General features: G+C 48.5%; 2 protein-coding genes across 12 annotated transcripts in view; one reads left to right on the top strand and one right to left on the bottom strand.

The window, feature by feature from the left end:
- CAST (calpastatin) overlaps positions 1-7259 on the top strand; it is a gene marked incomplete at its 5' end in the record, with an annotated part of 59613 nt that extends 52354 nt beyond the window's left edge. For 7 of the 11 annotated variants that reach the window (XM_082074447.1, XM_082074439.1, XM_082074441.1 and 4 more), the window contains 5 exons: positions 467-520; positions 928-1017; positions 2738-2817; positions 4214-4281; positions 5641-7259. In XM_082074447.1, coding sequence (XP_081930573.1) covers positions 467-520; positions 928-1017; positions 2738-2817; positions 4214-4271 — 282 coding nt within the window. In that variant the 3' untranslated portion in view covers positions 4272-4281; positions 5641-7259. The remainder of the gene's footprint in view (positions 1-466; positions 521-927; positions 1018-2737; positions 2818-4213; positions 4282-5640) is intronic. The other 4 variants (XM_082074443.1, XM_082074440.1, XM_082074445.1 and 1 more) reach the window with 3 other exon arrangements.
- A 1281-nt stretch (positions 7260-8540) lies between these two features.
- Positions 8541-25269, bottom strand: ERAP1 (endoplasmic reticulum aminopeptidase 1). Its single transcript, XM_082074438.1, has 18 exons — positions 24574-25269; positions 23324-23462; positions 22254-22388; positions 21250-21370; positions 20728-20882; positions 20127-20240; positions 19262-19393; positions 18602-18733; positions 18383-18463; positions 17339-17496; positions 16077-16156; positions 15608-15791; positions 13619-13775; positions 13344-13528; positions 11981-12142; positions 11279-11419; positions 11095-11176; positions 8541-9689 (listed from the first exon to the last, which is right to left on the bottom strand). Exons 1-18 carry the CDS (start codon positions 25065-25067, stop codon positions 9543-9545), a joined length of 2799 nt encoding a protein of 932 aa, XP_081930564.1. The 5' UTR covers positions 25068-25269; the 3' UTR covers positions 8541-9542.
- Positions 25270-27727: the final 2458 nt, after the last annotated feature.

Genomic DNA, 27727 nt, shown 5'->3' with positions numbered 1-27727 from the left:
TATTAGAGTCAAACATGTACATATCCTATACTTAGCGTAGCTTTGTATATCCTTGCATGCATTTAATTGAAACAGAAGCTGATGAACAGGAGAAACCTGCGGGCTGTGGTAATAGTGCCTTTCCACTCCACGTGGTTCCGTGGCACGCGTGGGGACACAGTGAACACAGGGATGTCACCTCGGCGTTTTCCCTGCGCGCTGTGGTTTGATCTTCTCTGCACGAGGCTGTTTCTCCAGTAGACTCTGACGGCACAAAGATGATATCACAGATGTAGTAGGAGTAACAGAGCATGAAAACACATCGTGAACTGACTTTTGAGTAAATAGCGTGAGGAATAAAGAAATCAGTTCAGATTGGTTCAGCTTTTTTGGTAATCTGTAAACTCCCGATGTCAAACGTGCGTACATGTGTCTCACAATTATTCGACCATTTCAAAATGACAATGTAATCTTTCTTCTTCCCAAGGGTAAACCAGTAAAGCCAACAGCAAAGGATGATGCGAAACACAAAGAAGAAAAGGTGACATTTATCATATTTCTGCTCTTTGTTTCATACTGCTCTGATCTTTTATTGGAAGTAGCTTTATTGTAGGCTCAAGGCGTGATTCACTGTGAATTCTCATAAATGCCATTGAATGCAGTAGGTAATAGTGACAGCATGGACAGTAAAACTTTTGTGGAGAGTCACTCTGCACAATAAATACAGTGTTTATGCACAACTGCACTGTGAATGTTCAGGTCCAGTATTCAAAGAAATGGTGTATTTTGGAAACCTCAAGCAGACATCTCTGTTCTTACATACGCATAGAGCCCAAGTGTGTTTTCTTTCAAGACAGTGATAATTAAAGCAGACATAAATTCTGAAACATTAATGTGACACTGGGAAGTATTGCATGTTGTGTGACTTCAGAACTAAAATCATTGCAGCAGCCTGCGGATGACTCTGCAGCCATCGATGCCCTGTCAGGGGACTTCGATACTTCAGCGAAGGCTCCTGCCACACCAAAGCACTCAAAGGTAGGACATTTTCTGCTAATAACTTGCAAACAATAACAGTTTTTTGCTGCTCCAAGAAGGTTCCTCGCTTTTATTTGCAGCAGCTACCCTTTGGAAGATGCTCTCCAGGTGTCGTGATTGTCTTGCTACCATAGTGTGAGTCTGAGGTGTCTTGCTGTGCGCTGAATATTTGGAAGAAGGAGGGTTTGTGGTATTTAGGGAGTTCTGGAGAGGTAAGACAGCGAGTGGAGCAGGGAACTGTGGTAACGGTTTGTTAACAGATCAGAGTATCCAAGTATCCAAAACATGTAGAGAGGCAGAGAAATCTTTGTTCAGTGGCTGCACGTGCTGCGGGGCAGTAGTTGTAGGCTGGGAGTGAGGAGCAGTTCCAGGAGGTTCTGCAGGGAGTAGGAATTTCAGGTGTCTTAGGGAAAATAGTAGAACTGGCCAGAAAGATGAAGAAGGAATGGGCTGGAGAGGTCAGTAATGAGAAATGGAGCGTTTATTTGTCATTAAATCATATTAAATGCAGCTGACAAACACCTGTCAGACTCTTCCCAGCAAAGCGCTGCACACGCGAGGCCATATGAAACGAGCTAAGCAGTGGAAGGTGCTAAATCTGGAGGTCATTAACACGGGGATGGTACTAATTATCGTCTATGTGTTGTGTTCCACCCTGTGCCCTGGTGTTATCCCAAAACAGGGTTCTTTACCCAGTGTGCATACAAATGAGCCTAATTTAGCACACAGAGACGAGATGTTGTTTATTACAGAGTTGCACAAGTCTGGATGCTGGAATAAAGCGACACAACAGCAAGAACAGTGAAAGGCAACGTATACAAAATCTTATCCCTGTGTTCACACCATTTGCATATTGCATTACATAATCCTTTATCATATAATGAGCAACGTTCAGCCAAAGGACACTTGATCCAACAGTCTCGAGATGTGCTTTAGCAAGACTCAGCTAATTGTGCGGCTTCAAAGTGTCTGAAGCTGCGAGGTCAGTGCTGCCTGTAGCTGTGAGCAGGAGTTTGCAAGTCACTCTGTTCTTTGTGATATGAGCAGACCAGCCTAAAACTGAAATGATTTATATATCGTTAGGTTAGCAATGGCAGACAGGATCCATTCTTTTAAGCAATGACAACCAGTTTACAAGATATTTGATCTTTGACCAAACCATTATATTAGCAGTAAAACATTAAGTTGCTTGGACAGACAGAGGTGTGGAAGCATAACCTGTTCCTGAGCGAAATTGTGCATTATCTTCCTGAAGCTTATACAAAGAGCGAATTATAAGTTTGTCCATATGTAAAATGCTTTATTATGATTATCTGTGGTCTTACACTGTTCCCCTCTGGGGTGCAGAGAAGCAGCAGCTTTGAACCCGGCGTTCAGATGCTGGAGGTGGTTGTGTCTCGAGCTCTGCCGGCGGCCCTGGCACAGGGTCAGACTGGTCATGTTTTAACTGGTCTGTGTGGTTATGGACTTCGGAGCTTAATCTTCTGCTGCAGCATTATTGCTTTTTAGTAAATACAAAATCTGCCTGTATATACCAGAATTTTTGTGCTTTCTGGTGCTAAACTAAGCTCCATATCCCGCCTTTCTGCGATTCCGTCCGTGTGTCCTGCACCGAGCACTGTCCTGCCAGACCAGCCGCATTTGAAATACCACAGATGCCAAAGCAGGAGCCATCAATCCTCTGTTCTGTTTGTAACTGTAATTATTCTTTTCTTTGGAGTGTAGGACAAAAGCGGAAAGGAAACCGTCACCACGAAACCAGCCCCGAAGGACAAAGGAAAACCCAAGGACCCTAAAACGGTAGGGATGTTATTTTATAACACAGACAGTCTGGTTGCCATACACTGTGAACATGAGAGATGGGCAGCTGGACTTCAGGTTCATATTACGTGGATATTACTTTGGGGAGAATTTTTTATCAATAGGTTGAACTCAATCCATTTTTGTCAGTGTGTACATAAGAGCACCTGGCTGTTTCAAGGAAAATTTTAAATAAATGGGCACTAAAATATTTATTTTGGAGAGAGCGTGGCGCTCCGGAGGGGGCTGGGCTCACAGCTCCTTGCTCACTGTGGGTGCTGATCGAAGTGTCGGTTCCCATGCTGACAGCTGCCTGAGATCCCATCTCTGTGCTAAATAACAGCTTTCTGAAAGCGGTTAGAATGTACTCCTTCAACCACACACCCTTTTATTGAGTTGTCATCATTTATCTTCTAAAAAGGAATTAAAACCTACACGTTGTTGAGTATTGATAAGGACATGGCTGAAAACATTATGGCAAAACTAGTTCAGCCAGAAGCAGTAGGATTTTCGCTGTTAATGTGTTGATAAGTTCTGTTATACTTTTGCCAAGTCACCATTCGCTGTAACCAATATTCCAACAAGTACTTTTAGTAAAACTCACAATTGAATTGGACCCCAGAGGTGATTGTCGGTCATTCACTTCACATAACGGCGCAGAATTAACCCCGAGTTAACTCACACGTGGTCTCATCTGTTGAGCCGGGGCGCGTGTCGCGTCTGGAGTTAACTCATCCCTCATCCCATCGGCTGGGACGGGACACATGGATTCGTAAATAAGTATGCACAGTGAATTTGATGGGAAAAAAGGCAAGTTTTTTCCTGTATTTAAAAAGAAAAAAAAAAAAATTGCTGGGCTTTTGTCATCCAGTAATTCACAAAATATTGGGAAAGGGTGAAACCTCCCGTCGCACTGTTCTCTCGCAGGACACGTGCGGGCAGAGCGCTGAATCAGGGGATAGCGTCTGCTCCGGGAATTTCATGTGTCACGTTTCAATGGTGGGATTTTTCCTGATTATGAAATTGCGACACACACCTCCAGTGTAACAGCAGAACTGTCTCACAGCTTCAGCGTGAAACTGGGGGAGCTCTTGAACTGCCGTTCACGGTGACGTAGCTGCTAATGTTCTGAGTTGTGCTGGGTCACGAGTAGGGAAAAGGATGTTGAGGAATGGGATGTGCAGAGGTCACCACAGCTCCCCACCCGAAACAAAGCGATGGGGGGAAAGTGAAAATATATACACAATAGAAGTTACACATACTGCTGCTGAAGTTCCATTATTTCAACTGCAGATCGTACTTATGTCTGAACGGTGGCTTCTGGTGGGTGTCTCTCAGCTTTATTTCTGATGTTAGCTTGGTTTACTGTTGCTCACGGTCTCCTGTTTCTCCTTAGGGAAGGGGACAGTCCTCCGGCAGCAAATCTGAGAAGCAGAAAACGAGCTAAACATTGAACGTTATGAGGTGAGATTTCTTTATTCTGTGAACTACCACAAAGACAATTAATGAGTTGTTATTAGAGCTGAGTTTTGTTGACAGTCTTAACTAAACACAGAGGTGGTTGGAGGTGCTGTTAGACACAACACCTGGAATGTCTGTGAGCTCCACTGTAGTGAATCCTGGGCCTTACTTCTTTTTCCACAGACTTTTTCACACTATTAGTACAGAATTACTCTGTGTAGCTAAATTCCTTCAGGTTCATGTAACTGAGGATTCCAAAGCACGACATACAGCTTCCCTGGTAAGCTGTTTTGCTGGGTAATGAAGACCGAAACCAACAACCAGTTGTTTCTGTCTTTAGGACAGTGAGATTATCTCATTGTTTCTGCACCAGACTGGTTTTGGAGCAGACACCGCAGCCCCGCAGCTGAGCTGGCAGGTGCCACAGGTTCTGCTGTTCTGCTCTGGGCTCCCCTGGCACAAATGTGACCTGTTCACGCACGTGTCCCCCTGACACGAGTGCTGCTCCGTGCACGGCGGCCCCCACATCCGCCAAATCCCGAATCCTGGGGCAGTTCTGGGCCCCTCATCATCAGAAGGACATTGAGGCACTGGAGAGCGTGCAGAGAAGGGAACGGAGCTGGTGAGGGGCTGGAGCACAAGTGTGATGGAGCGGCTGAGGGACCTGGGGGTTCAGCTGGAGAACAGGAGCTGAGGGGAGACCTTCTGATCTCTGAACTGCCTGAAAGGAGCTTGGAGCCAGGGGGGTCGGGCTCTGCTCCCCAGGAACAAGCGCCAGGAGCAGAGGAAACGGCCTCAAGTTGCCCAGGGGAGGCTGAGGTTGGATCTGGGAACAATTTCTTCCCCAAAGGGCTGTGGGGCATTGAACAGGCTGCCCAGGGCAGTGCTGGAGTCACCAGCCCTGGAGGGCTGGACAGACAGACATGAGGCTCTCAGGACATGGGGCAGTGCTGGGGTGGGTTATGGTTGGACTCCGTGATTTGAGGGGCTTTTCCAACCAAAATGATTCTGTGATGATAACATGTTTAGCATCATCGTCCATAATTAGTGTCTTCCATCACCATCAATGTTCAGCGCTGTGATGCCCTGGGCTGGAGGGTCCCGGGTGTGCTGGGGACAGACGAGGGCGGCTCCGTCACCAGCTCTGACCCCAACACCAAACCCGCGGGTGTCCCGCTCCCGACGCTGTTCCAACACCAAACTCATGGGTGTCGCGCTCCCGACGCTGTTCCAACACCAAGCCCACGGTTGTCCCACTCCTGACGCTGTTCCAACACTAAACCCGCGGGTGTCCCGCTCCCGACGCTGTTCCAAACTGAAGAGAACAAGCACTGTAACTGTTTTTCTTTTTGTTTCCCCCAGGGTCTTGGCGCATCATGTAAAACGTCTTCTTTCTGTTGGTGGATAATGATTTCCGAAGAACAAAAGCTGATGGTTATTCTGGGTGGTTTTGTACAGTGATACTTGCGGGACTCTTTTCACATTTTCTTTTTTCCTGGTAGTAGACTAAGGTTATTTTTTCCCTGGCCATTCATTTTGTTATACTCCCATACTTTGACTTTTTTTGTAATTTTCTTCAGTTTTCAGAGAGAAAGAATGCTTTATATTTGCGAGAAATATATTTCATAAATGAATAGCAATGCCAAAAAAAAGAAAAGACCTGCGGACTTTTGCACATAATCTTCACGTAGTGCCTGTAGATCTCTGAGGAATTTGTACGTGCTCGCATTTTCAGTGTTGCAGCAAATGCCTTAAGTATTGTGGAATGTAACGAGCTCTGGTGACCGTCAGCCTGGCCGAGTGGCCGTTCCTCACGCCAGGACCTGGTGGGAAACCTGTGGGTAGATAAAGAGCGAGAAACTGGGGATTAACCGCTTCGACAAGTGCGTCTAGAAATGAAACAGGTGTCTCGGATGCTGCCTTAGCTGTAGTTAAAACGACAGAAGCACCAGATAAGGATTTAGGTCGCTTTGGTTTTTTATTTCCATTTGTATCTGTACTGTTATATAATTTTAAGGAGTGTCCTGGACTGAACAAAGTACAATCCTGGTGTAACAGTGACACTGTCACCGTCACAGGAGGGAGATGGAGGAGGAGCCTTCGCAGAGATCAAAGGAAGTTCAGGTCGACAGGTGCACTTTTTTAATTTTCTAATTTTGCACTGTTTCTACTCGTTTCTGCCCCTGTTGCTGCAGAGGGGGCTGCCGGAGCCGCTGCTGCCAGAGCAAAGTCACACGTGCCCGCACGGGGCTCTGTCTGTCGCTCTGCAGAGCGGCCTCCACACACCATGGCCTTCCACCCATCGCACCCAACTTTATATACACAGCACCCGCGCTTCCACCCATCATCACACCCGTGCTTCAACCATCACACCCGTGCTTCCACCCATCACACCTGTGCTTCCACTCATCATCCCACCCGTGCTTCCACCCATCACACCCGTGCTTCCACCCATCACACCTGTGTTTTCACACACGGTACCTGTGCTTTTCACACATGGTACCCGTGTTTTCCACACCTGGCACGTGTTCTTTCCATGCCTCGCACACCCGCTCCGCCTCGCAGTTGTTCACACGCGGCCCACACCGTCTGTAGAACCAGAGCCGCTGTAGAACCAGAGCTGTGCTGTAGAACCAAAGCCGCTGTAGAACCAGAGCCGCACTGTAGAACCAGAGCCGCACTGTAGAACCAGAGCCGCGCTGTAGAACCAGAGCCACACTGTAGAACCAAAGCCGCGCTGTAGAACCAAAGCCGCTGTAGAACCAGAGCTGCACTGTAGAACCAGAGCCGCGCTGTAGAACCAGAGCCACGTTGTAGAACCAGAGCTGCACTGTAGAACCAGAGCCCCTGCAGCACCAGAGCCCCTGCAGCTCCGCAGGGACAGCCCGAGACATAATTGGGGATATTTAGACTTCCGACTGTCCTTCGCAGTCTGTACCGAGAACCTGTGTCACACTAATAAAGGTTTTAAGAATGCATGACGATGTGCTTAACTTTCTGTTTATTACCGCCGATACCTGGCTGTTGTAAGACAAAAGGAACCCTAGAAATTGCTAAAAAAACCCAAACGTTGGTGCATTAAAGCTGTGTTTAAAAAGTCCCTGTGCGGTGCCTGTCGGTGACACTTCACGGAGCCCTCACAACCTCATCGAGATCCTGCTGCCGCACTTTTCCCTTTCAAAGCTGTATCGCCATTGACCAGGACCAGATTTAACACGTGGGCTCCGTGTGCAGGGAAGCAGCTGAAACATTTGCCGTAAGCACAAGAGTTTTGAGAAATGAGGCGATTATTTTGCTCAGAAATTCCCGTTGGATTATTTTGCTGAATGTCCGACGTGCAGCGATGATCCCGTCCCGGGCAGCGGCGGCGCCTCCGCCCGCGCAGCAGCCGCAGACCCGCGCGCTGCGCTGCTCCGTCCGACGCTTCTGTCGCACCGAACCACGTATAAAATGTTTGTCAGTGCCACTTCATACGGCTCAGTCGGTGAAATTTAGTGTGGGATTCATGACACCTCAACGCCCGTGTTGTGGAGCTCCCTTCGCTCTGCTGAGACGGCCACATGGCAGCTGGACACTGGTTAATTGATGCTTTCTCAATTAAAAATTGATTAAAAAGGGAGGGGTGAGGGCAAGGGGGGTCCGTGCTGTACCAGGAATAACACCGAATTTTCCCCAGAGTTGAGAAACTGAAGACAAAGCAGAAAACAGTAACGCAAATTACTGCTCACAACAGCAAAATGATGTGCGAAAAAGAGACAAATTCTCTATCTGGAATCATGTAAACAATTGTTGTTGTTGTTAAATTGCATATTCAGCTCTGAACAGTTTAAAGCAAGAACCAGCAATGCAGGAACAGCAGGAGATGCACAGGCCGGCCAGTTCAGGGCACAAAGCGCCTTGTGTGTGATGGACAAAAGCAAACGGTGTTTTCTGAGATGCGGCAGCAGCACTGACAGCGTCTGAGCCCCCGCAGTTGTTCCCCTTGGGCAGTGAGGGGTGCAGCTGGAGATCAAGGCACAGGCACAGGCTTGTAGTCAGCTCCAGATTTTTACCCATTTTTCCCCGATTTGTTACGGTTTCTGGTTGGTGAGAACAATGAGATGGGTCAGAACCGCGGAGGAAACAAACCCGGGACTCACGTCACCAGCGCGGCCGGAGGAGCAGGGACACTGGGGACTCGGGAACGGGGATATCACATGGACTTTGTTCTGTAAGAAAAGTTCAGTACAGCAATAAAAGGCAAACAGAGGTGAACAGAGAGGGTCAGTCACAGCCGCCTGTTGGGGAAAACCCTCCACCAACAACAAAAAATACAAACAGAAAACCAAAAAAAGAACAAACCAAACCAAACCCACCACCCTCCAAGTTCCAGCTTTGCCTCCTGAATCAACTTTCCCTTCTGAGCACGATATAAACAACTTAATAATTTCTCTGCCTAGAGCAACTGGCTTACAATTCTTCATGATTGCCCTACATGTGAAGTGTAAGGACCATCATGAGTGTCTGTCCTTTTAACACCAATTAATACGTGTGGCAAGAGTTGCATTTCAATTAGGTGAAGTAGGGACAATTAAAAGTAAAAACTCCCATTTAAACCATCTAAAGTTAAACCCACCAACTTTATTATTTTTCCCACACAAAATGTACGTTCTTGTTTCCTGGAAATCCAGAGCACAAGAACGATTCCAGTGCAGACGGAGCCCAGGATGAGGCGCCGGGCAGAGCTGGGGACACGGTGACGTCTGGGGACGCCGGGGACACCGCGATAGCCTTGGGAATAAACCCCCAGTCACTGGGATTGTTCACCACAGACGCCGTTTTAATCACGGTGGATACCTGGGGTTTGTTTTTAATTACGTGACGATCTGAGCTGCGTGTTTGTGAAGACGATTGTCCCGGAGAGATGAACTGCAGGGCGACGGAGGCGCAGGCGGCTCCGTCAGCTCCGCAGGACGGCACCGATGGGTCGGCTGTGCTGGTGCAACGTCTCTCGGGTTGTCTTGCAGAAGACAATTATTTCTTTCCAGTGTCCCCATCCCCATTGATGAACAACGTCCCTTTTCTCTCAAAAAATATCCCCTGGTGAGAGATCAGCGAAAGGCGTCACCGTGTCCAAGCAAAACACAAGCACGAGCAGCAGCCCGACGCACGGCTCCGTACAAATGAAGCGATTCACACACCCCCGCTGCCCCTCGTCCCTGAGCTTCCACAGCTCCTCAGCGCTTTTCGGTTGTTTCCGACAAAGACAAGTGAGGTGCCCTGATTTACAGGTGGTTGTTTTGCAGCCACGCTTTGACTTCCTCGAAGTTTCTGTCCATCCATTCGATGTTGTCCTCGATGGTCTCGATCGCCTGCTGCACACACCGAAGCTGCGCGCTCTTCTCCCCCGCAGAACCGAAGAATTCTTTCACCTGTTGACAAAAAAGACGTGAAATAGCAGTTGATTAAGAGGCTGCAGCGTCTCCTGGGTGCATGGAAACCCAGCAAGACGTTCATGACACCCAGACCCACCCCGCACCCCAAGAATGGGGCGGAAACTCCACACAACCTCAGACGTGAGTTGGTGTTAATGGCAGATATTTCAAAAGATATGGTGACCGTACATATTGTACAAATTGCATCATTTTCTGATAATTTGATGGCTTCGATGTGAGGTCACAAAGCACAATACAAACGCATCACATGAAGGGAGTTGCTGGATGTTCCCGCAGCCTCACGCTGACTTGGTGCTCAGGAACTCGTGTGAGTCCCCACGGGAGACGCAGCCGCACGTGGGGCGGACAGAGACACGTCCCCGCAGTCCCTGCGCCGCGAGCACGCGGGTTTAACGCGAATGTGAGAATGACATTCTGTGGTCCTTCCTTTTATACTTAACATAGCTGCATCACTTCTGGCTGTGTTTTGCCCTAAAGCTGAAAATTTTAAACAGGCAACAAAAGCAGCAGCTTCTGGGAAGATGACACCGTCATCAGCCCCGCACGTCCACCGGCCTGGGGTGTTTACCATCGACAGAGACTGGAACACGCAGATAAAATGGTTATCACATGTGACACCCAGGAGCACGGAGAGTTATCCCAGAATAGAAGATGCAGAACAGTGCTGTATTTCTCCCTGTCCCTCAGCATTTTCTCAGCTCAGTAAAAACGCTTCTCCTCCTCCTCTTCTTTCTCTCCTCTCCTCTCCTCTCCTCTCCTCTCCTCTCCTCTCCTCTCCTCTCCTCTCCTCTCCTCTCCTCTCCTCTCCTCTCCTCTCCTCTCCTCTCCTCTCCTCTCCTCTCCTCTCCTCTCCTCTCCTCTCCTCTCCTCTCCTCTCCTCTCCTCTCCTCTCCTCTCCTCTCCTCTTCTCTTCTCTTCTCTTCTCTTCTCTTCTCTTCTCTTCTCTTCTCTTCTCTCTTCTCTTCTCTTCTCTTCTCTTCTCTTCTCTTCTCTTCTCTTCTCTTCTCTTCTCTTCTCTTCTCTTCTCTTCTCTTCTCTTCTCTTCTCTTCTCTTCTCTTCTCTTCTCTTCTCTTCTCTTCTCTTCTCTCTCTCCTCTCCTCTCCTCTCCTCTTCTCTCCTCTCCTCTCCTTCTCTCCTCTCCCCTCCTCCTCTCCTCTCCCTCTCCCTCTCCCTCTCCCTCTCCCTCTCCCTCTCCCTCTCCCTCTCCTCCCCTCCTGCTCAGTAACCCAACTCATCCCAGCACAACCCTTCTCAAGAAAAACGCAGGATCCGACCCCATCGCTTCACAACCATCATGCTTTACCACACTAGGATTCATTCCAAATTTTCATTTAATTAACGCTACAGCTATTTATTTTAACCAGGATCTGAACATCTTACCTGTGCAAGATGTGACCTTGTCGAGTACCGACTCGTCACCCCCGCAACAATTCCTGCTACGGAGTTCGAACCAAGCTCAAACCTGGCAAAAGGAAACACCCACACTCAGAGAATGTCTGCTTTTGTAGAGAGTTTTAGAGGCAAATTGGGCAGAGAGAGCAGTAAAACAACTTATGTTCCTTACTTTTCTACAATTTTCTCCCAATTTTCTTTCAAAAATTCCCAAGCCAGATGATAGCCAGAAGGGTTTTTGGCAACATATATAATAATGTGTGGAAGATCCTGAGTTCTTATGATGTCGCCTCGCAGACCTTGATCCATCAACCTGGAATCAACAACAGGAATTGAAGTTCAGGCGTGTGGACAAACGGACGCGTCGCCGCGCCGAGTTCACGTCCTGGTGTCCCGACACGTCGCTGCCGCGGGTTGCGGCGGTTCCACAACGCGCCCCTCGCCACGTCCGTCCCGCTCCCGTCACGTCACGGTGACGGTCCCTGGGCAGCCCCAGGAACCCCGGTGCTGCTCAGCTCCCTTCGCACCAGGAAACCTCAGATTTCTATGAGAAACGTACAGTATATGCACCTGTAACCAGAATAACTACGGGGGCGAATAAAGAAGTGTCTGCCAAGCGAAGATAAGGGACTGAATGGCTGTTTTATTGTATTTTGTCCTAATCTGCTGCTGCGAATTCTGAGCACATTGACCCCCGGCACCAAAACAAAGAAATGGAAAGGTGCAGCTGCTTCCTGTGGCCATATTAACTCTATAAAGCATTTTATATACCATTAAATTCAAAGCCTAAGAGACAAGGCTCTGAATAATTCTATTTTCTGTTTCGGTGTCCACGGATTCCCCAGCGCGTTCCTGCTCCCGCGGCGCTGCTTACCACCGCAGCTCGTCCTGGCGCTCGGTCAGGCTCAGCGCGAACTCGATGTTGTTTTTCTCCAGGTGGAAGGAGTGCAGCCGGTATTTGCCGAGCAGGAAATCCCAGCCGCGCGGCGTCTGCGCGCCCACAGCGTACACGGCGCTCCGCACGTCCGCCGGCAGCCTGCAGGAGGCAAACACCGGTCACGCACGGTGCACTCAGGAGAACACCGGGAGACGCAGCAGTGCCACTGTCAACATCAACAGTCAGAGCTGACACTTCATTAGGAACACTTGTCCCTCTGGGGTGCTGGAAAGTGATCCCCGTGGCTGGGAAACAGTTAAACACTCCAGCTGCACCTCAGTCCTGCTCCTGCCTTGGAAATGACTTCCAGAAGTTCTGGACTCGCCGTTCCTCTGTTTATTTTTGTATATTCCTTCCCTGGCTGTGCCCGGTCAGACACCGGTATGTTCTTCATTGACCTGCCCAGAACAACCTCGCAGACACATTCTGGAGGATGTTTCAGCGAGTTCTTACATCACAATGAGGAACAAAAATCAGGTGAAGTTCAAGAGCAGCAGTTACCTATTTTTACAGCAGGCACAGGTCAATCTTCAGGCAGATAAACGAGGGAACACGTTACTTTCCCTTTTCAGGACATCCTTACAGCCCCAGCTGTGCAGCACCGTTTGCACACAGAATCACAGAATCCCAGAGTGTCAGGGGTTGAAGGGCCCTGGAAAGCCCATCCAGTGCAATCCCCCATGGAGCAGGAACACCCAGATGAGGTTACACAGGAAGGTGTCCAGGGGGTTGGAATGTCTGCAGAGAAGGAGACTCCACAACCCCCTGGGCAGCCTGGGCCAGGCTCTGACACCCTCACCCCAACAAGTCTCTTCTCCTCTTTCAGTGGAACCTCCTGTGTTCCAGTTTGCACCCATTGCCCCTTGTCCTGTCCCTGGTTGTCACCAGAAGAGCCTGGCTCCATCCTCCTGACACTGCCCCTTTCCATATTGATCCCAGCAATGAGTCCCCCCTCAGTGTCCTCTTGTCCAGCTCCAGAGCCCCAGCTCCCTCAGCCTTTCCTCACACGGGAGATGCTCCACTCCCTGCAGCATCTTGGTGGCTGCGCTGGACTCTCTGCAGCAGTTCCCTGTCCTGCTGGAACTGAGGGGCCACAGCTGGACACAATATTCCAGGTGTGGTCTCCCCAGGGTCACACACCGCGCTGTGGAGGCGCCGCAAATGTGAAGCGCAAGATACCAACATTACGAAGGCTTAACTTGGGAGCATGGAAAGGACTGAAGTTTACCTCTTCTCATAAATTAACTCCAGTGTAATTAAACAGTGTGTCAGAGAAAACAGAAGCTGCTGCAGGACAAACCTGAGGGTCCCGTTGGATTCCTGCCACTCGGTGAAGAGCTGGGTGGCCCGGCGCACGCAGGGCGGGTACCGGTGCACGCAGGCGAACAGCAGCAGCGAGCTCCTCAGCAGCCGCGCCGACACCGACCCCTCGTCGCTCCACGACTGACCGTCAATCAGCTCCTTGAACAGGTTCACTATGTACTCCTAAAATTAGGGGACAACCAAGAGATACACTGAAGTGCGTTTCACGGGGTACGGGCAGAGTGAGGACGTTCCGGACGTTTAAAACGTTACCTGCAGGTGTTTCTCTGTGCCACCCGCAGCCCTCCGCTCTATCAGCCTGTACACGGGGATCAGCTCGCTCAGCCCCTGGAGCACGGGCATGATTTGTCGCTCGTGTTTCAGGTATAAAGTTAAATCAAAAGCTTTGGAAATTGACAATTTTTTTATTCTAAGGAAGTAGAAGAAAGGGGATAAAACACGTTACGGTGAAACTTAAAAGGCAAACTTTCAAGCACAATCCAAGCCAAACATTTTTCAGAAATCTATACCAATAGGAAAGCCTTAAAGGTAGCTTCCACATCCCTTCTAACTTTGCTTTTTGAAGTGAAATGTGGCTGAGGAGCTACATACACTATGAAGCCTCATAACTAATCTCGGAACTAAGAAATGGGGTGTAGGGGAATGACCAATAAAGATCCACCTTTCCCCCATCTCTCACACGCTGAGGTTTCCCCACACTCCTTGTCTCTATTGCGCTCTCCCCACTTTCTGTTTTTCTCTACAAACCACACACACAAAAGGAATCCAAGGACCGAGATAGTTTCCCCGCAGCACCTTTCTGCCTCGACACGTAGATACTTATCCTGCAGCAAACCTCAGTGCTGCAACCCACCTGCTGCGTTACCCGACCCTGCACACTCTCCTTCCTCTCCCAGGAACATCTCGCTCATTTACTGAGAGCGAACAGAAAACACAAGATGTGCTTTCTCACTCTCCTTGTGCATTTCTTCATCCTGGTGCCAAACCCTTTTTCTGCATCCTTTCCACATCAGCTCCCTGCACCCGTTCTCATTTTCTCCTTATTCACCTGCCTCAAAATACCCGTGCTCGTGACCCATCACAAACAGACCCTGCGTCACCCAGTTTGCATCTCTCGGTCCTGTTGCCCTTTGCATCCCAAGCTCCTTCAACACAGCAATCGTTCTTCACTCTCCTCTTTTGAAACTGGAAAGACCTTCCTTCTGCTCTCCAAACAAAGACCTCGGCTGGCGCTGCTGACACGGCCCTGCAAGCTGCCACCTCACGCTCACCCGATCTCAACTGTCTTCAGCTCTCCCCAGCCCCATTGTTCTCGAATGCCGTGCACTCGCATTGTCATCGGTTACAGGAATTAATCCTGTCTGCGATTGCTAACATAAAGATATATAAATCATTTCAGTTTTAGGCTGGTCTGCTCATATCACAAAGACCAGAGTGACTTGCAAACTCCTGCTCACAGCTACAGGCAGCACTGACCTCGCAGCTTCAGACAGTTTGAAGCCGCACAATCAGTGCAGTCTTACTGTAACACATCTCAGGACTGTTGGATCAAGTGTCCTCTAGCTGAACGTTGCTCATTATACACTAAAAGGATTATGTAATGCAATATGCAAATGTGTAACCAAGTGGCTCTTTACGGTGTGAACACAGGGATAAGATTTTGTGTATAACGGCTGTTACTCTTCTTGCTGTTGTGCCGGCTTTATTCCAGCATCCAGACTTACACAACCCTGTAATAAACAACACCTCGTCCCTCTGTGCTGTATTTGCTCACTGGTGTGCACAGCGGGTCGAACCCTGTTTTGGGACAACACTCAGAGCAGCAGTCGCGGCCGCCGGTGGTTCAGCTCCCTGCCCCGGGTTTGCAGAGCACTGTGAGTCACAGCACCGCAGAACCACGACCAACCCCTCGCAATCACGTCACGTTCGTGGCTGTCACAGCCTTGTTTCCAGCTGACAAATGGCACCAGCATCTTTACAGGTGCAAAAATGCTACCTTAGTGCATCACAACGGCAGATTCCGTTAGCGTGTGTGTATGGGACACGACACCAGTCACTAAACACGCTTAGATAAATCCACTGCAATCAAGATAAATCCCAGCTTTACGCTGCCATGAACAAGAAAATACGCTCTATTTAACACATTTAATGAATACTATATACATTACCGACACTTCCTCGGTGGTACATCCTCATAAACACACAGTTTGTGTTTTCTCAGACGCGGACAGAAGGCCATACCTCACGAGCTGGAATGCGTTGTTAACGAGACTTGCTCTGTCGTTGCTGCTAATCACTGTGTGGTTCTCTTTCAAAAGGTTAATGAGACGATCCCACCCGTCATCTTCATAGTGCACAATGTAATACCCGTTCATGTCCACGTTGAATTTAACCCACTCCACCTCTTCTGGAAGGATAATGACATCTGGAAACAAAAACATTACTCACATTTCTCTTAGTGATTCAAACACATACTAATACTATACCAAATAATGCTGTTACTCCCATCTCAGTGATGTAAAGAACACAGCAACATGGTTTATGTGTATATTTAAGAGATGGTTACAGTGATATTAATGAGCTGACAAAAATGTGCTTCTCTGATATTCGTACCTCCAGCTCCCCATCCTGAAAAAAAACCCACGCAAAACCAAAAGGCTTGCAAACAAACTTTAAATAAATTAGTCACCCAGTTAGCCAAAGAAATTACCTGCTTTAGTTGTCATCAAAAATCTCTGGACCTGGTTGGATTTACTGGTAATGTAGGTTAGTGGAATGTGCCACAAGTATCTATTGCAAAACAGAAGTGGTTTGATTAACGACAGAACTTTGTGAAAGCTCCTGCAGCGTGCCCCGGTCCAGCACCGCGGGATCTGTGTCACCACACAGCACCACAGCGCGCGGCACTCGCGGCTCCGGCCGCAGCCGGGGCCGGATCCACCCGACGCTCCCACCCGTGTCCCCCGGCGCCACGGGCACGGCAGCCGCGGCACCGGGACCCTCACAGCCCGGTGCTGCCAGCGGGCCTGCAGCACCGCATCACCCGGTGCACACAGCCACACAACCACCCGGTCACCCCGGCACCCAGTCACACTGACACCCAGTCACACTGACACCCAGTCACCCTGACACCCTGACACCCAGTCACACTGACACCCAGTCACCCCGACACCCAGTCACACTGACACCAAATCACATTGACACCCAGTCACCCTGACACACAGTCACCCCAACACCCAGTCACCCAGTTCACCCAGTCACCCTGACACCAAATCACCCAGTTCACCCAGTCACCCTGACACATAGTTACCCTGACACCCAATCACACTGACACCCAGTCACCCCAACACCCAGTCACCCCAACACCTAGTCACCCTGACACCTAGTCACCCTGACACCGAGTCACACTAACACCCCCTCACTTGGACACCCAGTCACACCGACACCCCCTCACTCGGACACCCAGTTCACCCAGTCACCCAATCACCCAGCTCACTCCGTCACCTGGACACCCTGTCACCCAGATGCACAGACACCCGGACACCCAGTTTACCCACTTACCCAGACCCCAGTTCACCCGGACACCCAAGACACACAGACACAGAGACACCCCGTCACCCAGTTCACCCGGACACCCAAGACACACAGACACAGAGACACCCCGTCACCCAGTTCACCCGGACACCCAAGACACACAGACACAGAGACACCCCGTCACCCAGTTCACCCGGACACCCAAGACACACAGACACACAGACACAGTCACCCAGTTCACCCGGACTCCACCACTGCTGGCAGCCCGGCCCGGCATGGAGTGTCACCCACAACTCCCACCAACCCTGGGCTACAGGGGGAAAGACTCACAGCCAGACAGCCCAGGGAGCTCAACAAACAGCAGCAATATCTCCCATTGCCCACCACCATTGGCCACAGGGGCATTCCGGTTTGTGTGAGATTTCCCGTTGTTCTCACCCTGCCGAGGAGGCAGAACTGTCCCCTTTCACGTAGCGCTCCTGCTGCAGGTGGACGTTCCTCCCTCTCAGCGTCACGGTCACCAGGGGAAAGCCCTTCTGCAGCGTCCACGTGTCCATCATCGCCCTCACGTCCAGAGCCTCTCCCTTCGTCCAGTGCTGGGCGGCAGGGAGGGAGGAAGACAACATAAGAAGAGGAGGAAGGTGGGAGGACACTGACGGTGAATGGAAATGGGTGTGTAGGAGCTCTGTGCAAGCTGCTGTGAAGTTGTGAGTGTTCAGCTGGAGAAGAGAAGCTCCAGGACACCTTAGTGCACCTTTCAGTGCTTAAAAGGGGCCCATGAGAAAGATGGGACAGACTTTTGAGCAGGGCCTGTTGTGACAGGACAAGGGTGATGGTTTAAACTAAGGGAGGGAGATTCAGGCCGGACATGAGGAAGGAATTGTTGTCCTGAGGGTGGTGAGAGCCTGTGCCAGGTACCCAGAGAGGTGGTGGATGAACCATCCCTGAGACATCCCAGGCCAGGCTGGACGGGGCTCTGAGCACCCTGAGCTGGTGAAGGTGTCCCTGTCATGGCAGGGGGGCTGGGGAGCTGGGGAGGGCCCTGCAACACAAACCATCTGTGATTCTGTGACCAAAGCCACCGCCACCTCCTGCTGGCTCGATCCATCCTGCTGACTCTGATTTTTCGTCCTGTTCTTGTGATAAGAGGAACAAAAGTGTTTTAGAAACCCCTGGGATGGCTGTGGAGGCCCCTTCAACCCGAACCATTCCGCGGTTATATGACTCTGTGATCTCTTGAAGTGCTGATGCCTTTCAATCAGCCCTGGGTGCAGGAGCAGGATTTCCGTCCAGTCTCAGAGAAAACAGATTTCTAACGGAACTGAAGAAACCTACACTCTCCCTAGAACTACACTCAAGTGGCAAATGAGGCTTTTGGAATGTGCACATATTGATGCCACGGCACAGAACAGTAACAACGTGAGAAGGCACAGACACCCGTCACACTCCCAAATACCGATGGGTAAAAAACCAGACGCTTACTGCAGCTGACGGCGACTGTTGGCTTCTGCAGAAACCACCACCTTCTAGTTCGTTTTTGTCAGTACCCACTGTAGGACAAATCTGAAAGGGAAAAACATGTTTTGGTCATCTCTGTTTGATGCCATAAGCAGAAGGACTGGTCACAGTCTCCAGTAATAGACGCACTATTCACAAGAAGTTAAGAAATTTGGAAAAAATAACATAATAAGGAACACTTGCATTCGTCATGCTGTTCCACAGGTCTGCATTTCTCGTATTCTTGTAGCTGTATTTCTGCAGGTACTGCACAAGTCCGGCTTTGAACACATCAGCAGTCAGGTAGTCCCTCAGCATATTTAATATACAAGATCCCTGAAAAAAAGAGCAACAACGTGTTTCCAAAACGTCTCCTTATCTGGCAAGATAATTGTTTCAGAAGAATCTCATGCCACTAATCTACACAACAGTTCACTTTTATATGGCTCTCTGGTTAAAAAATAATCTAGTTTTACATATATTGAACCAGTACTCTGTTTTTTTGTCATCATTACTCTTAAAAATATTACTGATTAAGTTATGTTATTTTTTTAATTACTATACAAGCCAGCACCATATAATGCTCCAGTGAAAAATGCTCCTTGGGTTGAGAACCTAAAAAAAAGGTTTAAGGCTAAACTGACACAGAACAAACAGAAGAAGTAAAGGCTCTTTCATTTTAGAAATGGAAAAGGCAACTGCGGTTTGAATCCACCCAGGTGTTTTGGACAAGGGGCAACTCAGGTCACAAAACCACTAACATCACGTGTCAGGGCCACCTTACATGTGGGGCGACATCAGTGAAACACAATCGCAGAGCGCACGGAGTACAACAGTGAAACCAACAGCACTTATGTGCTTTACCTTCTCATAAGAAACATCATCAAACATTTCTAAGATTTGAGCTGGATCTTCCACAGGAGTAGAGATGGGATGTGACGAATCTAATGCATCCACTTCCATGGCATCAAAACATCTCCTCAAGAAATGGTCTTCCTGAGAGGAGGCAAAACCAAATATCACTACCCAGTTCTGCACGGTGACCGCTGAATCCCTATTCATTCACTTTTCAGCCTGTTCTGCACAATCTTTAAATTGTACATGGAAAGCAAAACGTATATTTCTTCTTAGTCCGGAGCATAAAAAGACCAAAACAATAATACAGACAGCCAAGTGAGTTCTAGTGTTCTAAACTGAAATAGTCGAGCTAGTGAGACTTAAAAAATAGGTCCAAAAAGAGATGTGCACATTCCCACAGTCTGATGACAGGGTGGTCAATAATCATAAAACAAATTAAAAAGGAAAATACGGTGAATTTCACTACTTATAACACCACCATAGTGCTATGGCGAAACTCTGCCCAGATGCATTGTTCATCTCACTTTGGAATAAATTTCATATATCAGACTTCTGCTAAGCTAGTAGAAGGATTTTAGTGTGTTCAAGTCCAACCCTATTTGATGAAATAAGATAAAATAATTTCTTTACATTTTTGGAAGTCTAAATGTCTTTTAAAAAAAAGAATACGCTTTCACTGCGATCATTACCTTCCGTCATAAGCTCCTGAAAATATGTACGTATAGTTAAATCAACATTCCTACCCTTCAGATATCACCTCAAAGAGAAATTTTAAAGTGTTTCACAGCACAAATCTGCTTGATCTTTAACCTTATTAATTAGTGGAATTAGAAGACAGTTATAAAATAAAAGTACAGTAGCAGGTGCTTACAACTGCCAGCTCTGGGTGGGTAACACGGACCGACACAAACTCCATGAACTTGGCAAACCCCTCGTTCAACCACAGGTCGTTCCACCACTCCATGGTAACCAGGTTGCCAAACCACTGCGAAAAAAAGGAGAAAAAGAGAGAGCTTCTGAAATGAAACACACAATTTATCACAAGAGCTGCTACTGAAACCACATTTATAGCATGTTATTGTCCTCTAAGGAACCTTTTTAGAGATACAGCTTGCTTGGGCCTCTCCCCATTTCATTTCTCATTTTAATGGTAATTCGCTAAAGCAGCAGCTTCCACGCATGTTCCATTAAAACTTGTAAAGAAGCCACCTGTGAAACAGCTTGCCTTCCCAAAGTTCTACGTGCCTATTTTGGTAGTGTGTGATTAATTTCAAGGGCTGACAATGGTGCAAAGTCCCCACGGCACTGGAGCTGTGGAGCTGAACACATTTTTGTTTAGAGCCCCGATACGCACGCTCACCAAAGCTGCTATTTTCATGTTACAGCCTCAAAATGCCCGTCCCACAGAGGGTCCATCAGCCCTGACCCCTCTGCAGGCCCACTCGAATCCCTCATTCTCGCCCAAACCTGACCTGGTGAGCCAGCTCGTGGGCTATGACCGTAGTAATCCACAGCTTAGAGGACGCCGAGGACTTCTCGGGGTCGTACAACAATGCGGATTCCCGGTATGTGGTCAGCCCCCAGTTTTCCATGGCGCCAGACTGGAAATCGGGAATAGCTGCCAAGTCTAGAAGAGAAAATAAAAAGGAAAAGCAATAAAAACAAAACACCACAGCACTAGTATCATTTTATTCAACAGAGAACCCACTCGCTCATCCCACCTCCCGACAGCACAGGCACATGTGTCACACACACTCCCAATGGCTCCCTTACATACATTTGCAAAAACATATTTTAAAAAGCTCTGTACAGAAGATGGGAGTTTCAGTTCCCAGTTTCTCAAAATGTCCTTCAGTCCTCTGAATCAGCCAGTCTAAAAGCCTATGAGCCTAACTTGGTGCTGTCTCAATACCCTAAATCACTGACTTAGTGCCAATGATTTACTCGCTGTGCTTAGCAAGGCTCTCGAATGGATTCTGTTGTTTAACGCTCACCTTGTTTGGGCAGCGGATACGGAATGCTGAAGTAATCCTCGTAGAAGTCCAGAAGCTTCACCGCGGCGTCCAGGGCGTAGCCGGCCTGGTGGATCTTGTCGGGCGCCGCGTACACAGACACCTGCGGCGGACACGGCAGCGCCTCAGCCGCACCGCCCGCGGCTGCGCCGAACGGGCGCCCGGGACCGCGGGGGACACCCCCGCGCGCTCCACACCTCCCACACAGCGGTTAGTAAAGCGTTTGAAGAGAAATGACATCGGAATTGGGAATGCAAGTTTTAAAAGTTACCCAGCAGAACCACGACGCCCCGAGAAAGCTCCTACAATTGCCACCCGTATCACGTCAGAATTGTTCGACTGATAACGGGTTTATTTTAGTGCTGATGCTTCATTAAAACTGTATTTCATTTGCCTTAATTACATGAAACAAACTACGTTACCAGTATGTTATGTGTTAGGTTATGTTATGTGTTATGTTAATGTGTTACGTTATGTGTTATGTGTTATGTGTTGTGTTATGATGTGTTATGTGTTGTGTTATGTGTTATGTGTTATGTTATGAGTTATGTTATTTGTTATGTTATGTTGTTATGTGTTGTGTTGTGTTATGTTATGTGTTGTGTTATGTGTTATGTGTTATGTGTTATGTGTTATGTGTTATGTGTTATGTGTTATGTGTTGTTATGTGTTATGTGTTACGTGTTATGTGTTACGTTTTGTGTTGTGTTGTGTTGTGTTGTGTTGTGTTATGCTATGCTATGCTATGCTATGTTATGCTATGTTATGTTGTTATATTATTTGCAAGCCTGTTACCAAAGCTTTTGAAACTAATAGAGGTCAGAATGCAAACTAATCATCTAATTACAAAACCAATTTCTTTCTCTCCTTTCATTCCTGTAAAATGTCAAGATATATAAATCCAATGATTTAACTGAAAAGTACATCGTTATGTATTGACACAGACTTAAATACTAAAGCATTGTGAGAAGATGAGACTGAGTTACCTTAACTCCATGACTGGTCGTTTTGCTGATGGATTTAAAATCCGAAACAATGAAGGCCACGAGGTACGTACTCATCTTGACCGTCGTATCAAAATGGTCTTCAACGAGCCAGGGCGTCAAATTCACAGACTTCACCTAAAAACAAGCATAGATTATCCCAGCAGCACAACCTGTGGGGACCAACAACGGTTGTGTTTCTTCCCAGTTTAAAAAGACGCAATTAATCTCACACAATTTCATCTGATTAGCAGCCATATAAATCCCAGCAGCTGTTGTTACACAAGAGACGTGAACTCCCCCAAATTGTGGCTCAGTTACCACAAATATCTAGTTCAGCATAAAACAAGTCGCGTGTTGAGGCCTCACTTCTCCGCCCCTGGTTACACAGAGCCTTAGCTGACTAATTCAGACCTGGAACATATTTAGCACCCACTCCTTAATCATTACTTTATGCATTGATCTACAATGTACCTGTGGAAGGAGTTTTGGGGGTGCTGTCCCCTGATTTATAAAGGTTATTTTCCTTGCAAACCAGCAGCTAACAGTACAGAAGAAATTATGAAGAATCTCCTACACCCAAAGTAAGATCAAAGTACAAAACACGGTTAACCCTATATACTTAGTATTTGTAATCACAAACAGTATCTGTAGAGATTACACGTATGGCACTTTGACTCAGATGTTTTTTTGAAGTATAAAGTACTTTTTCACAGAGAAGGTGCTGCTTATCTGACAATTAATAATACACATGAATCACATATTTATTCGTATATATATGTATCATCATTGATCTTAAAATCTAAGATCAACATGGAAAGCATTTCCTAAGTAAAACAGGGGCTATGGAGACTGCGTTGTGCTGCTCATTCTCACACCTCTGCTGAGCAGCAGGAACACACACAACGCATCATTATCTTAATTTCTTCTCAGCTTTGTGTCAAGACAGCAGCACCACGCTCTCATGAGAGAACTGGGGTGATGACCAGCGCCAGTCTGGATGTTTTGTTCTCCTTTTGCTTTCAGTTTCAGAGACCATCAACCCACAGCACATGGTTCAAAGTTCCACCTACAATGGGCATGTTGGACAGCGCGAGGTGCTTCGGCTCCCTCCTGATCTTCACCGAGAACGTGGCTTTAAAGGCCGGTTCGTCGAAGCACGGGAAGGCCATCCGCGCCGCCGTCGGCTCGAACTGTGTTGCTGCAAGCACTCTAAATGGGGGGAAAAAGGGTTTTTGGTCACACACCTTCACACGCACAGCATTCACCCCTTTAGTGTGAGAACAGTTAATTTCAAATTTACAAAGTAACTAACGGTACTACCAAAAACTTCTGCATGTCAAGGACCGATTACCATTTCTCAGTCTGTGGTGGGCAACTGAGGCGGCCAAATGAAGCCGAACCAAGGTCCCCTGGAGGGGCTGTGGAGGACGAGGCCCCGGCTGCTCCACCACGACCCAGGGAACCTCAGCACACACACATGGAGCTGCTGGAGAGGGGCCAGAGCAGCCCCAGCAATGACCCGAGGCTGGAACAGCTCTGCTGGGGACAGGGGAGAGAGCTGGGCTGTTCACTGGAGAAGAGAAGCTCCGGGACACCTTAGTGCACCTTTCAGTGCTTAAAAGGGGCCCATGAGAAAGATGGGACAGACTTTAGAGCAGGGGCTGTTGTGACAGGACAAGGGTGATGGTTTAAACTAAAGGAGGGAGATTCAGGCCGGACATGAGGAAGGAATTGTTGTCCTGAGGGTGGTGAGAGCCTGTGCCAGGTACCCAGAGAGGTGGTGGATGAACCATCCCTGAGACATCCCAGGCCAGGCTGGACGGGGTCTGAGCACCCTGAGCTGGTGAAGGTGTCCCTGTCATGGCAGGGGGGCTGGGGAGCTGGGGAGGGCCCTGCAACACAAACCCTCTGTGGTTCTGTGAATCAGTGGATGCTTTGGTGGAGTCAGGCCCAGCAAGGCCAGAGGCAGGAGCCCCAGCACACACAATCCGTGGGCCGTGGGGTGCTGCCCGACCTGCCGCAGGAGCCTGACCGCTGGAGTAGCTTGGGACACAGAAAACTGAAAGGTGGCAGCATTTTCTAGAAGCAGCTACTCCATGTGGCTGCATTTCATAGAATCACAGAATCGTTTTGGTTGCAAAAGCACCTCAAGGTCACCGAGTCCACCCATTCCCACCCTGTCCCTGCCCCATGTCCTGAGAGCCTCACGTCCGTCTGTCCAGCCCTCCAGGGCGGTGACTCCAGCACCGCCCCGGGCAGCCCGTCCCACCCCCATTTACCCCAGGGAACCCGCGGTGTCCCCCTGTAACCCCCACCGCACCTGAGCTGCCCGTCGCGGGTGCGGTAGGTGCTCCGGTAGAAGCCGCGGAAGGTGTCGGAGAGGTTGGCCCGGTACTCCAGGCTCAGGGTGTAGTTCCCGGGGCGCAGGGGCTGCGCGGGCAGCAGCGCCAGCTGCTCGCGGTCCGGCCGCTCCAGCACCCGCAGCGGCCGCGCCGGGGCGGCCCCGCCGGGCGCCACGGCCGCCGCCGCCACCCGCAGCCCCTTGGCGTGCAGCACGATGGCGCCGGCCGGCCGGGCCACCCGCAGCTCGATGTCGGCGCGGCCCGCGAAGCTCAGCGTGCTCAGGTTGGGGTGCAGGAGCAGGTGGTACCGCAGCGGCTCCACGTGCGGGGGCAGCCGCACCGCGTCCCAGGGGAACGGGCCGCCGGGCGCCCCCGCCGCCGCCACCAGCGCCGCCACGGACACCAGCGCCACCACGGACACCAGCGCCGCCGGCCCCGCCGCCGGCCCCACGGGCCGCCGCCGCGCTGCCATTGCCACCGCCAGACCGCCGGAACCGGCCGCCCCCGCCCGCAGGCCCCGGCGCTGCCGCCGCCCGCCCGGAGAGCGAAAGCGAAAGTGACGCGGAGAGAAAGCGGCTGCGCGCGGGCCGGGGGGGGGACAGAGCGGCCCGGGTCGGGGGGGCAGGGCGGCGCCTCCTTTGCTGCTGCTCCTTTGCGTCTCCTTCTCCTCCTTATTTTCCTTCTTCTTCTCCTCCTCCTCCTTCTCATTCTACTTCTTCTCTTCTCTCTTCTCTCTTCCCTCTTCTCTCTTCCCTCTTCTCTCTTCTCTCCTTTTAGTTCTTCTTGTTCTTCTCATCCTTCTTCTTATTATTATCCTCCTTCTTCTCATTTTCATTCTACTTCTCCTTCTTCTCATCTCGTTCTTCCTTTCTCCTTCTCCTATTCTCCTTCTCCTCCTTGTCCTCCTCCTCCTTCTCATTCTCATTCTACCTGTTCTTCTTCTTCTCTTCTTTCTCCCTCTTTCCTTCTCTTCTCCTTTTAGTTCTTCTTGTTCTTCTCATCCTTCTTCTTATTATAATTCTCCTTCTTCTCATTTTCATTCTACTTCTCCTTCTTCTCATCTCGTTCTTCCTTTCTCCTCCTTCTCCTCCTTCTCCTTCTATTCTCCTTCTCCTCCTTGTCCTTGTCCTCCTCCTCCTTCTCATTCTCATTCTACCTGTTCTTCTCCTTCTCTTCTTTCTCCCTCTTTCCTTCTCTTCTCCTTTTCATTTTTCTTCTCCTTCTCCTTCTTCTCATCTTGTTCTTTCTTTCTCCTTCTCCTCCTTCTCCTCCTTGTCCTTCTCCTTCTCCTCCTTGTCCTTCTCCTTCCCTTCTTCTCCTTCTCTTCTTTCTTGTTCTTTCCTTCTTATTATTCTCATTCTTCTCCTTCTTCTCTTTCTTCTCATTCTACTTCTTTTTCTTCTCCTCTTCTTTCTCCTTCTTTCATCCTTCTCCTCCTCTTTCTTGTTCTCATTCTCCTCCTTCTCCTTCCTCTTCTTCTCCTTCTTTGTCTTCTTCTCCTCCTTCTTCATAATACTAGTACTACTATTATTATTTCTTACTACTTATAGTTATTTATTACTGATCCCTTGTGACTGTTGGGTAGAGCGCACAGCTTGCTTCTGAAGAGGTATCGGGGCGGGGGGCTGGAATCACCACCTCTGGGAGGGGAAGGGTGGACGGCGAGAGGATGATTCTGACAGAGCTCTGTGGGCCAGCGGGACTTCAGCGGCTCAGGAAGGAAAGTCCTCATCTTCCAGCATCCTAAATTCCTGCTGCAGTTAATAAAACAGGCCAGAATAACGTCTTTTCTTATGGGCTTTTTGCAATTCTGCTTCTGTAAAACATGAACAAAAACATTAACAAAATCTTGGACAAGTAGCTGAGGACTGAGAATCTCTGAAAACACCTTTCCCATTTTACATTACTGGGGTGTTTAAAGCAATTTGATATATTGTATACACACACCTTGACATATTAACAGAATACAGGAAACACTCGTGGTCTTACCTTAATTCTACCTATTAATTCTATCTATTTAGTTCCACAATGTTCTTATTTCCACGTTTGAAACACTAATCTTTGTATTTTAATCAAAAAACTTGAATAAAAAACACCTGTAAGAGACGCAAAGAACTGTCCTTCCATCTCAAACATCCGGATGAAGACAAAAGGCTGATTTCGGCTGGCATCTTGCAGAAAATCTGAATTTCACAGCAACCTGAAGCCAAAAGCAAGTGCCCCAGGAACACTTTGCTGACACGGGTTGTCTCAGAGCGGTTTTCTCTCATACAAATGGCCACACAGAGTAATGAAAGATAAATCTTAGTTATTGTGCATGGCAAATACAGCACTTTGGAAATCACTTAACGAGGGCTAAATTGACAGATTGCTGAACATAATTCCTGCAGAGCTCAGAAGTTAAAACCTTGGGTATTGATAACTATGGAGCTGCTTTGGTGCGAGTAAATGCAGAACAGTCTTTATGAGTCTGAAGATGATCGACACAGCAAGCAAGGAGCTTGACCCATTTCAAGGCTGTTCGCTAACGATTTGTATGCACATAGTTATCAAAGGTCCTTCTTAAAAGTAATAAATGATAATAACAATTAATTAAAACAATCAAATAAACAAAAAAAAATGAAGCAAACAAAAAAACCCCACATGTAGTTTTAATTACATTAGCTTCATTGTGTTAAGACAGCAGAAGGCAAGTATCTGCTTTTCAGTACCACATTTGCTTTATGCAGAGCCGTTCCATCCCAACCATCTCCTCATAAAGCCTCTGAACACCTCAAGATTCCTTCTGCTAAGAAATAAAGCCAAAAGAAGCAAATCAGTGCCGTTTTATTACAAAGAGCTGCATTGCTGTTAATGAGAAGGAGAAATAAAAGGGCATTATGATGCTGACATGATAAAACACGTTATCAACAGACATGAAAACTAAACCGAGATTTCCTACGGTTGGGAGTAGCTTCCCATGGTTGGGAATGTGTTCCTGTAATTAAGAAAACCACGTATGGTGGTGTTACAATCCTCGCAGCCTTTTTTTTGCCAAAACGGTTTACCTGGGTTACCCAAGTTTTCCAAAACTTTTCTTTTTTGAGCAATCACCAAACTTCAGGAGGCTTCTTTTTAATTTTAAGAATTAAA

Source organism: Streptopelia decaocto, assembly GCF_964273445.1.
Source record: "Streptopelia decaocto genome assembly, chromosome: Z".
NCBI classification, from domain to species: domain Eukaryota; kingdom Metazoa; phylum Chordata; class Aves; order Columbiformes; family Columbidae; genus Streptopelia; species Streptopelia decaocto.
Note: the sequence above shows the minus strand (reverse complement) of the source record. Positions and strands in the feature narration are given on the sequence as shown.